Source organism: Castanea sativa, chromosome 8, assembly GCF_040712315.1.
Source record: "Castanea sativa cultivar Marrone di Chiusa Pesio chromosome 8, ASM4071231v1".
Classification (NCBI taxonomy): Eukaryota; Viridiplantae; Streptophyta; class Magnoliopsida; order Fagales; family Fagaceae; genus Castanea; species Castanea sativa.
Window position 1 is genome coordinate 56,257,046 of NC_134020.1, and position 13,072 is coordinate 56,270,117.

General features: G+C 36.2%; 1 protein-coding gene across 1 annotated transcript; it reads right to left on the reverse strand.

Moving 5' to 3' along the window:
• Positions 1–8,897: 8,897 nt before the first annotated feature.
• Positions 8,898–9,907, reverse strand: LOC142607930 (ferredoxin-thioredoxin reductase, variable chain, chloroplastic-like). Its single transcript, XM_075779614.1, has one exon. The coding sequence runs from the start codon at positions 9,650–9,652 to the stop codon at positions 9,062–9,064; it is 591 nt and encodes a 196-aa protein (XP_075635729.1). The 5' UTR covers positions 9,653–9,907; the 3' UTR covers positions 8,898–9,061.
• Positions 9,908–13,072: the final 3,165 nt, after the last annotated feature.

A 13,072-nucleotide genomic window follows, 5' to 3' on the forward strand; every position in this document is an offset into this window, starting at 1 on the left:
CAACTTTTTTTTTAAACATACGACGTCAACTTTTAATAATTACTTTTTGGATAAAATGTAAAATTTACATTTCAAGTTTCTTCAAAATTCAATTTAGTTATCTAATTTTGTTTTTGTTCATTTTAATCATGTAAGTCTTAAATTTATTCAATTAATGCATTTTTAGTTAAAAGTTAGTGGACTAAAATACATTTTGGTAAAATATAAACCCAACCATTGAGAGTTTACTAGTTAATTTATCCTAATCAAGATCCCAAGCCAATTACAATTAGAATAATTGTATATTATTTAATAGAAGTTAGTCATAGACCGACAATTTGTACCATCTCCTTCTCCTACCCTGTTTTACATTAGTGTAGTATCAGCGGTGAATTTGAGGAGAAATGGACTCCATGAAACAAAAGTATCATACTTAGAGCATTCCCATCAGTTGTTTCATAAAAAATTTCATTTTGACACATCAAAAGTCTACTTTATTATTTTACCACATCATTTTACAATATTTCATTCATCAGATGTTTTATTCTTCAATTTTATAGATTAAAATAATATTTACTACACATTAAAATAATATATTAACCCCTCCCTATCATCAACAACGACGACACAACCACCACTACCGCAACACCGGCCACCAACAACCACTGCTGTAACAACACCGACAACCACTACTGGCACAAACCCACATCCACCAATGCCACCTTAAAATAATTTAAAAAAAAATAAAACACACACACACACACACACACACACACACACACAACAACACCACCAAGACCCACCACCATTCACCACCATTCACATAGAAAAATACCGAGAACCACCCCTAAAAACCCATACCAAACCAGCTAAACCACCACCATATCACCGCCAAACATCACAGGATTTACAATAAACCACCAAACCCACGATCAACCATCAACCATCACCAAGTATCGCAACAAACCAAAAAACTCCGAATATCAACCAAAACCCAATGATCCAAACCACAATCAACCACTAACCCAAACCATGATCAACCACTGACCCAAACCACAAAACACACAAAATCAACCGAAACCCACTGACCCAAACCTCAATCCATCAGACCCAAACCTCAATCCCACAACCATCAAACCACCACCACGCGAAGTACCAGACAACCAAATAGAGAGAAGAGTGAAACAAACTAAGTGTTGGAGCGAGATCGAGTATGAAAAATGAAAGAACGCATAAATGAAAAATGAAAGAAAAGCATGAGATCGAGTATGAACAGACCAGCCGCTAAAGTGAGATCGGGAGAAGATTGGAAATCTTGAATGTGAGAGAGCATTTTGGTCCAGTCAAGAAAGAAGACAAGCAATAGAGAGAGACGGAGAGAGATATATGTGGGAGAAGAGAGAAAAGTCAATAAAATAAGCCAAAATATTTTTGGCATTGATGTCCGCACCATCTCATATTTGAGATGGTACTATAGCGGTGTGGTATAATTTTTAAGATATAAAATACCTGATGAGGATTGGTTTTGGGTGTTTAGTGTGTCAAATACCAAATATTTGGATTTGGCACACCTAATGAGAATGCTCTTAGAATAGTTGGAAAATTTGTGGATTGTAATGTTGTCATAAAGAACTACATCAAATATGTCTAGACAGAGTGACACTAAAATATTCTTGGCTGCCAACTGTTGGGGATTTCAAACTCAATGAGTAATAATGAAAGAACAAAATGAATACAACAAGCAAAATGAATTTTTTTTTTTTTTTTTTAGAAAGATCAAATTGAAATTATGATTGACTTAGAAGCACAATTGAATGTTATCCTTAAACAATTTGTCCCCATTATACAATCAAGCTTATTAGATTCTATAAATAGCAATTTCAGAGAAACACTCACAGGATTTCTTGTGTTTCTTATAAACTATTTGAGGGAGAAAAAAGAATTAATTACCAAGTGAACATGAACCACTATTTATACGCAAAGGGTTATTACCCATCAATAGATATCAATTGGAGAGTTATGACATTTCAAAACAAAAAAAAAAACATCCACCAGGTATAAAACCTTTTCAAAAGTTCAGAATAGTTACCAAAAAAACTATTTATCGTGATCTCGATCGATCAAACTTGGTGTCGAGATGCAGTCGAGAAATCTTGATCGGTCAGGATGCAGTTGAGAAATCTTGATCAGTCGAGATTGCAGTCAAACAAATAGAAGCTTCCTTCAATATCTCAATCAATCAAAATAGTATTCTCGATCAATCGAGAATCCTAAACTTTGAATTTTTACTTTATCATTTTACACAAATGATGTACTCTCCAAACTTATATATCATTATTACAACCTATCATTTTATATTGTTATATATACAACACCAACCACATATCAAAATAAAGGAATCATTGTTGAAAGGTTCACCATCATGTGTCTGGCTCAAATATGTACTTGGCCTTAGTGTGATAGCTATGAGGAGATGTCTACAATCGTTGTTACCTTAAGACCAAGATAGTAGTTAAGTTGTTAATATATTGGCATAAATGCACTTTTAGTCCCTATATTTTGGCATTTTTCCATTTTAGTTTCTATATTTTAATTTTACCACTTTTAGTCCCTAATTCAATTAACGCGTTCCATTTTGGTCATTTTCGTCAGTCAACCGATAGAAATAGCTGAGGTGGCAGCCAGAAAAATTAAAATATTTTAAAAATGCCACATCACCATGACACGTCAGCATATAAATTTAAAAAATTAATATATTAATTTTAACTAAATAATCAAAATAAAAACAGAATTAAGAACTAAAATTCAATTAAAACATAATTTAAAAAATCTTCCTAAACTCAAACTCTATTCTTTCATCTTAAAACATGAATCAAGGAGTACCTTTTTCTTTTTCCCTCTCATTACTTTCTTAGAACCCAAACAGAAGTATCATAAAATGCGGAAACCAAACCAAATAGTTTTTTACCCAAAATAGCTTATCTATATATCAAAGCACCTAGACCCCACTTCATATATGAAATTATTGTTTAAAAAAAAAAAAACCCAGATTTTCAATCTCAAGTTAAAGCATTTTGTAGAGAAAAAAAAAAAAAAAAGATGATGAGAGAGAGACTGTGGAGGGAGGGGTGGCGACCATCCTTGCCTTAGCCAACGCCACGAGTGGAGTCGAGATATTGTTGGACGAGGTGTCGATACTTCTGGAGATGGTTGATGCCTTCGACGAGGTAGCACCACTTGAGCTTCTCCCTAATGATCTTGGCTTTCTTGATTTGGGTCCACTTCTCCCTCACCAAGTTCTCCCTGATGGTTGATTTTTAAGGCTCAACTCTCTAGAGATGCTTACCGGCATTCACAGTGATGAATTTAAAACTTTTAAATTGTAGCAACTCAAACACATTTTTTATCTATTTTATCACCCACTTTATAATGTCAATGTTTCTATTTTTTATTGCCTCATTTAAATATTATTTTTTTGTTATTTCTATTTTTTACCATCTCATTTAAATATTATTTATTTGTTATTATTTTTATTCTTTCTATGTCTCTCTCCCTTCTTCTCTGTTTCTCTCTCTTTTTTGAATCAAGATCGTCCAACAAAATCATACCTCTTTCTTCTCAACCCAGCAAACCCACAGCTGCCACCACCACTACTACTGCCCACAACCCCCACATCACCAACTAGCGATAGCTTCGTCGAACCAGCCACAGCCACCAACCATTGCATAATCTAGAAAAACCCATCAAATGAATACTTACCATTAGCCGCCACCATCAACCACCATATACCGAAACCCACTTGCCCACCCACCAACCACCACACAAACTGAAACTCACCCACGTGCCACCACCATAAACCCCAACCCAAAATCAACCCACCTAAAAACAACCTAACCACCACAATGACCACAATCCATCCACCACCGCCATAAATCAAACCAATAACCACCACAAAATCTAACGTTTCAAACCCAAACTCAAACCCAATTCAACCAAAAATATACACACAATAGGAAAAGAGAAAAAATTTTGGCCATAGCAAAAGAATAAGAAAAAAAAGATAAAAAAGAAGGGAAAAGGAGGCAATCACCGTTGGTGGTGGCACCACCGCATGTTGCCACTATCAGTGGCGGATCTCCATTTTCCAGTCATGGATCTTGGCAAGATCCGATTGAGACAGAGCCGAATGACAGAGAGAAGGATGAAAGGGAAAAGATGAGAGAGAGAGAGAGAGAGAGAGAGAGAGAGAGAGAGAGAGAGAGAGAGAATAATAAAATGGTTTTTAATTTTAACTTAGAGTTATAATAATTGCTATAGATACTAGTTTACTGTATCATATTGTAAAAAAGAAGAAGAAGCTTTAGCTGCATTGATAACGCATGTTTTTTTAAGTTTTTCAATGGGAAAATAACTTTTTTAGCAAAATACTAGTCATTTGGATTGGTAAAACCCCCCGATTGTAAATTTATAGCATCAAAATCATGGAAGTGTGCATTACCCAGAACTCTAATTGTGAAATTTTTTTTCAAAATGCTACAGTACCATGATGGTATTTTAAAAAATATATATTTTATTGGGTTTTGGGTTTTATTTGAGTATTGAGTTTTATTTGGGTATTGAGTTTTATTATTTTATTGTATAGATATATTATTTAAATGTGTTGTATGGTAAATTTTAAGTTGGGATGTTGGGTGTATTGTAAAATGGTATGATATAATAAAAAAAATAGTTTTTGAGATGATAAAATGAGATATTTTTTAGATACCAAATGCTGAACATTCACATCTCATATCTTTAAATTATTCTATTTTACCATCTCAAAAGCTATTTTATCTATTATTATATATCATTTTACAATATATCCAACATCCTAACTTTTATTTTACAATATAACACATAAAAATAATATAAATTATACAATAAAATAATGAACAAATTATCTATCTCTCCTCTCTCTCTCTCTCTCTCTCTCTCTCTCTCTCAGTTCTGTCATTGCCTCTCTGTCACTCTCTTAACAACCAAACAACCCAATCACCACCACCATGCCCACCACGTTACAACTACCCATTGCCCACCAAAATCTCGCTGGAACCATAAACCCAAACTAAAAAAAAAAAAAACTCAGCAAATACCCAGTAAACCCACTAAAAAAAAACCAAACAACCCAGTCACTACCACCACGCCGCCACCACCATGCCCACCATGCCACCACTGCCCACCGGAACCAAAAACCCAAAAAAAAAAACTCACAAAAAATCCAACAAATCCATAGCAAAAACAACCCAATAACCACCACTGCCCACCACGCCAATCCAAACCAATCAATCCAAATCCAACCCAAACCCCATCAGAATCCAAAATCCAACCCATCCGAACTTAAAAGACAAAACTCGATCCATGCCTCATTACAAACCACACACACAAACACACTACAAAAAAAACCCAGCAACCCATCCATGCCTCACTGCCCCATCCAGCCACCGTCGTTGCTAGATCAATGCTACCACCACTGCACCACAACACACAACATATAACCGCTCAAACCACCCACACACCACAACCTACGGCCCACCGATCCACCACGATCCTCAACCCCAGACCCACCATAGCCCATCATGACCCACTAGAGCCACCACCAAAACTCAGCCCCAAACCACCATGCCACCACGACCCACGACCCACCACACCGATCCACCACGACCCTCAGCCCCAAACCCACCACGATCCACATACGGTGGCAAATCACACTAATGCACAACCCATCCGCACCAATCCACAACCACACTCATTAAACCTTCCATCGTCGCAGCCACCCAACACCACCAAACAATAAACCCACAACCCAATCAACACCACCACACGATAAAACACACTTATCAAACCCACTAGAGAGAGATATTTGTTCAGCCAAGAGAGAAGCAACAAAGGTCAAGAGAGAACTGAAGCAACGGAGAAGAGAGAGAGGCTTGGCGTTGATGAGTATTGGAGAGAGAGAGAGAGAGAGAGAGAGAGAGGATGAGTGAATATGAAGAGAGAGAAAAAGCCGTTGGTTTTGAGAATAAACTAAAATATAAATGTTTACAATTGTGCTACAGTGCCATTATATATTTAGGATGACACTATAACGCAATCGTAAATTTTTTTACAATAGCAAGACCTTACAAGACTGAGTAATGGGCTATTTTTGAATCTTGATGCTAAAATATACCAACATATGGCATATAGAAAACCCAATGCGAATGCTCTAACTATGTTCTTGCATCTTATCCTTAACCGTCCACCTGCTTCTGACCCACCCACGAACCCACCTATTCCAACCTACGGTGAGTTCACTTGGTAATGATAGATTTGAATATGGTGGGTGTGGGTCACATTGTGGTGGTGGTGGTCCCAAGAACGATTATAGCCAGTCTACTACAAGTGGTCGCCTTGTTTTGCATCTAGTAGATGGGGCATGTTACATGTTGCCTTGCATCTAATCTTTTCTTAATAACCTGTTTGGTAAGTGTAATTTACTACCAAAAACTAAAAAAATAAAATATAATAAAATGCACTAAGTGTCCTTGTTCGCGTGCCACATATAGATACGTCACGGAAAAAAGAACCATGTACAGCTTCTATCTAACAAGAGAAGGAAGAGCACCAATCCAATTTAATTGCACGGAACAAGCATAAAGTTATGAACCTCTCTGGTCCTCTCCCTTATGTAATCATTCAAAATTTGTAGAAATAGTAATTTATGACAGGAAAGGAAAGTAGAGTAAAGTTAGTCAAAAATTTAATCTCATAGGATTGCAAAGGAACTGCACCTAAATAGTTCTTCAATATGTGGATCATTTTATAACAAAGTTTAATACAAACATGGAGCTACCACCGCCCAGTTGGGCGAGTTTAGTACCAGCAAATATATTATATAACTATTTCTAACCATTTTAAAAAATAAACAAGCAAACATGGAGCAGACTTTCTAACAAGGGATTGCAGCATATGCATAAAAAAAAGTGAGAAACAACCCGTCAATATTCTTTTTTGATAAACTAACAAATCCAATTGAAAAAGGAGGGGAAAAAAGAGCAGGCCCAAGAACACAGTAAGTATACAGGAGGTACACAACAAATTAAAACCTAAAATTAAAAAGATCTGGGAAATCGAATAAAGAGCAATTAAGATCCCCAATGTTCTTTAAGGCAATCAAAAAGAAATCTAAGAAAAAAGAAATTTAATTTAAGCAAAGGGGGATTCAAACCCTTCAAAAGACCTAAAATTATGCTCCTTCCAAATGTACCACGTAAGGAAAAAATAGTGTTCCACATGCCTGTGCTTTGATGGCCCTTAAAAGTTAAAACCACCTCTCCAACAGGTTAAGACTAAGAGGTCTTTCACCAAAAAGGGCACGACCCAAGAGATATCAAAAAACAAGAGAGTAATATACCAAAGGTCCCTTGCAAATTGCAATAGCACAATGTAGGAGAAATGGTCAAGAGTCTCCCTATCCTTTATGTATATACAACACTGATCAACAATGACTATCTTCTTTCAAAGAGTTACCATGAGCTACTGTCCAAGCAAAGCAAGCAACATTTCTAGCGACTTTAGTCTTCCAAATTGCTTGCCAAGGAAAATCCACCCTAAATTCTCCATGTAAAGCCCCATAGAAAGATTCCACACCAAATCTGTGGTGTCCTACACCATACAGTTAACATGACACTGTACCTAAGGTGGAGGACAGGCTTCTTATGGTGTAAGTAGGTTAAAACTTTGTTTGATGCATTAGTTCTTTACAAGGCTGAATCTAGGAGCCATCTAAGCTCAGAGGCTTTATCTTCCACTTTTCGGCAAGGCAAATTCTTGAGCACATTTCAGCAAGTGAATTCCTACTTTCAACTAATGATTTATCACAAACATCCAATGCAACAACTTCTTCAGCAACCAGTTTTCTCATTATACATATCAAACTTTAATGATGGGTTGCATTATACAATGAGGGACGATCATTAAGACTTATCTTCATGACTACTATGCCTAAGACTGAATTCATTACATTGATGTATTAATAATCTCTGAAAGAATTTCAGAAAAATCAGGGCATTCTATAACCAGTTAAACCTGCTCAGAAAGCCTGAAAAAAATTAAGGAGTCTTTGATCTTACTAATAAGTCCAGCCCACAGAAAAAGGAGGATATAAATAAATAGGTCTTCTAGATGTTGCATAATGGTAAAATCAAGAGCAACCAAATATTACTAATAGAAATGAATATTCCTGTTGTTTGTAGACTAATAACTGCAAAGATGTGGAGACCCGACATTTGTTCATCCACACCTTTGGTCACTAATGAATTATGGCATTGCACTACGCAAATATTCCTGTTCTATTTTGAGTACTATCACAAGCATTCATGAAAATCTACAACTATAGGCATGATGTGGAAATTTACAACTCAATTTTTATTCTTAGAAGTTAGAAGTCACACTATCTTAATGATTCAAAAGGAAAAGGAGATTTGATAGATAGAAAGAAGCAAAATGAGCAATACATGCAAGAAAGATGGTACGGTCTAAATCCCTCCCAGGGAGGGAATGACTGGGCTACAAGAAGGGAGCTAGGATTGCATATCCTCACTGCTAGTACAGTAGAGTAGATAAGGAATGCAGGTACAATGGAATTGGCATTGAGTTAGATTCTCCCTATGCTTGGTACAATATTCCCCTAATACCAGTCCCAATATATTCTCTCATTCAGGTTTACACTTGATAATTCTACTTTTTCTAGTAATAACCACAGCAGTGGGGGAGATGAGATTACAGAGAAAATCTATCTACCTTAGTAAGTATGAACATGGAAGGAAGCATTTAATTAGATTACAGACAAGATTGCAAAATGAAATGAAGCAATATAATAATAAAAAAGAAGCATGATGTTGTAGAGCAGAAAGTTAAATAAAATTAATAATAAGGAAGCAGATTTGTAGTAGTAGTAGTTAACAATAATAATAATAGAACAAACATGATATGATGATTAGAAGATGGAGGGGAGGAGGAGGGTCTTTTATTTGTCTGGGTTTGGAGAGAGAGAGAGAGAAGATTAGAGGTATTCGAACTCGTCTTCCTTGAGATGAGCAAAGAACTTGACAGGGCCAGGGCCGCGGCCTTCAATATGAGTAAGAAACTCAATCTTATAAGGAAGATTGGCGGAGATTCTCTTACCTTTCCAGACCCCAACGTATTGCTTCAGCACTCCTTCCATACCAGTGATATCCACCTCCGCCACTCTCGGAATATGGTGTACCTTTAATGGAACCTTAACCCTAACCCTCGCTCCGATCTTCTCTGTTGCCGTTGATGATGGATCGACGTCTTTGTCTTTGTCTTTGTCAGAGGATAAAGAAGAAGAAGAAGAAGAAGTGGCATCCGATTCGAGAGCGACCTCACAAGAAATCATCCTGCTGCTTCTTCTTGTTCGGACAATTCCAGTGGCAGTGGCAGTGGCGGTGATAAGAGGTGAAAATGAAACTGCTAAACTTGAAGAAGAAGTCGTCGTCATCGTCGTCATCATCATCGGTTTCTTCATCTTCATGGAGACATTATTAATATTATTATTATTGCAAGATGAACAACAAGAGATGGGTGATGGTGCTGCTGCTGGAGTTGTTGAAATTAATGTCGATGTAGTCATTCCTATTCCTATTCCTCTCTTCTTCTTCTTCAATGATTCTTTGGAGAATCAGAAAAGAAAATGCTAATATGGATCCAAGTGAAGTGAAGTGAAGTCTAATACTCTGTTTGTTTTGTGTTCTCTCTTTCTACCAGTACCAGATATTAATTCTATCCCATACCCAACCCGAGGCGAGAGACCCAGACCGAGAGATTTTATTTATCTTTATCTATCTTTCTATTTCGGACTGGGACGCGTGACTATGGGATCATCACACGCTTCCTAGTTCATTCATTCTCTCTCTCTCTCTCTCTCTCTCCATCTTCTTGTATATTTTCTTCTTTCTTCTTATTCCTTTCTCTTTTATTATTAATTATAATAATAACTAGTCTTGTCACATACGCTCACATGAAATAAGACTTTTTATTTTATTTTATTGAATTTAATATAATTTTTTAATTTAAATTTATCTACTGTTAATGATGTTACACGGCTAGAGAATTTTAAGAAATTAAAATTTAGGATTTGAAATTTTTTGATTTTTAAAAACTAAAATTTAGGGTTTGAAATGGAATAAATTGTTGGATTTAGTGTGTGAATTTAAATTTATCTACTGTTAATGATGTTACATGGCCAGAGATTTTTAAAAAACTAAAATTGAGGATGTGAAATTTTCTGATTTTTAAAAACTAAAATTTAGGATTTGAAATTGAGTAAATTGTTGAATTTAGTGTGTGCTAGTTGTGGGAGGTAGAAGTTCTCGAATAAACATTTGGGCTTGGGGCTTTTTTGATGGATACCAGTTTGTTTTTTATTAAGACTTCCAGACTCACAAGTTAGTCTACGTTGTAAAGGTCCGAGGATGTGTCCGAGGATTACTGTCTTCTCGGACAATCCCAGCAATGACCCTGGGACTGGCTAAGAAGATTAAAGGCAGAACTCTAAGAAAACCGAAGGGTAAGAGGGTGATCTAAACACCCTCTAGATGCAAAGGTGTAACAGAACTATCTGGGGAAAAAGGCTGCTACCTCCACATTAAAGACCCTGCATCTACCTCTCTGGCCGCATTAATGGGGGAAATGACCCCTGAACAGTAGAAGTCAGCCTTCTTGCTATCATTTGAAGGCTTCCAGAGGGTGGTGGATGGGATAAGTGTCTAATAGGGTAATTTGCGTTACACGTGGATAAAGAGGAAAGAAGAAGAAGTATTTAAGGAGGGAAGAGAGTAAAGAAAAAGGGGGAGGTAGCTAGACAAAGACTGAGAACTGTAATCTTTGAAAGAAAAAGAGAAATCATATATAAATAGTCATTGACTTACGTCCAAGGAGGTTCATTTGCCCTACTTGTCTATTGTTTGCAAGCATTGTAACATTCTAGCCTATTCATCAAGCTTCAAACACCATCAAACTAGATTGCGAACCCACACTCTACAAATTTTATTGTTTAAGGTTCATTGGGCCTGAGCCCACGTTTGTTTTTGGGTCCAGGTGCAATTGTGAACTTACACTAGTTTTTTGGGAAAAAAATGTATTAAATATGAGAATTTGAAGGTATTTTGAGCATCTAAATTGAGGATCCCAAACAGGAGAAGCCTCTTAAATAGTAGTATATATACTGCTATTAAGGGGCTTTCCCTATTTGGGATTCTCAATTTAGATGGCCAAAATACCTCTAAATTTATCTGTTTCTAAGGCTTAAATCATAGGGTTAGACATATAAAATTAGTAATTTAAAAATTCCTAATTTTTAGCTAAATTTATGTGTGTGTATATATATAAACCGTTCTTTTTCCTACCTCCACATTTCTCTTTCACGATAGTTGTCAAGTACTAATACAACTTTTTCTCTTTGAAAAAAAAATTAAAAATAGTAAAAGCTTTTTTTTTTTTTTTTCTGTAAACATACAATTTTTTTTTTATCCCTAAACTGTTTCTTTTTTCTCACCTCCACATTTCTCTCTTGCATTAGTACAACTTCTTTTTTAAATAAAAATAAATAAAACTAGCATGAGTAAAATATGTAAACCCAAAAAATAAAAAGTAAAAACACCGTCAATACCATATATTCATGTACACGACATTGACAGCAAATCATGGTTAATACCATACACTTTATCTCACCTCTTTTATTTAAATAAATCTCTCCCTCTCTCTCTCTCTCTCTCTCTCTCCCCATTTACTCCAAATAAATAAATATCCTATCCTTTTTTTTAATCAAAGGCCGCTCGAGCAAATGCAAATAGAAAAAATAAAAAACAAAAAAATTCAGGCCTTGTTTGTATGGTAGAAACACTCCATCATCATTCATCACTTAAAAATCTCCAAGTTACACCCCTGGCATGTTTGGCACTACAAGCCGGTTAGAGTTTTCATTCTCAAAACTCAAAATACTCACCTTCATGTGGGACCTACTGACTGAGCATTGTGTCTGCTCACAATTGGGCTACTCACGTGATGGAAAAACCTAGACCCATTTCACCTCTTTTATTTCCTACGTCCATCTAATTTTTTTCACCCGATTTTTTTTTGTGTACCATGGAAGATCCAAATATAAATGGCATTAAACACTCATATGTTCACCTTTTTTTCTTTTTTCTTTTAAAATCTATTTTGTCAATTTGTAAAACATTTTCCCAAATTGCTATGTATTTTATATAGTTCAAACCAATCAATTCCCACCCTTCTTGTGCAAAAAAATTGACAAACAATGGTTCAAGTTTAACATACCAAACATATCTACACTTCTAGATTTTGGGAATAAAGCTACCCGACCAAACATCCACATAAGAAACTTAGAAAATAGAAGAAAAAAAAAATGGAAACCCAGCACCCAAACCGACACATCAAGGAAGAGAACATCCACATAAGAAACTGAGAATAACAGAACAAAAGGAAAAAAAAAAAAAAAAAAGGAACCCAGCACCCAAACCGATAGATCAAGGAAGAGAGGGTGTGGATCTACTTTGTGGAGACCGTCGTTCATGCTTGACCCTTACTCCTGCTTGACCGCCATTCAGCTGGCCCACTGTCTAATGAAGGAGATCGATAGTGATGAGGAAGCGGCGCTGGAGTGTTTAGGCTACGGATCAACTAGTTGCCCTTTCCTTCTTGGGCCGCTGGAGTGCTAGACCGAAGTGGGAGGGAGCGGTGGGTATGGAGTGACTTCGTGGTGCTTGAGAGATGAAGAAACAATTGTGGGTAAAGGAATGAGAATGAAACGATAAAAGGTGAAGTGGAATGGTCTGAGAGAGTGTGAATAAAGCCGTTGGTGATGCAATACGGTGATGGGACAACACACTGACCGTGGAGTCCATAGTGTGACAAAATTTACCAGTAAGTCGGATTTTATAACTCAAAATCACCAATATGTTTGGTATCCACATATTTTGAGTCACGAGGGAAGAAAACAAAATGATGAGTTATAAAAAACTCTAAATTCAAA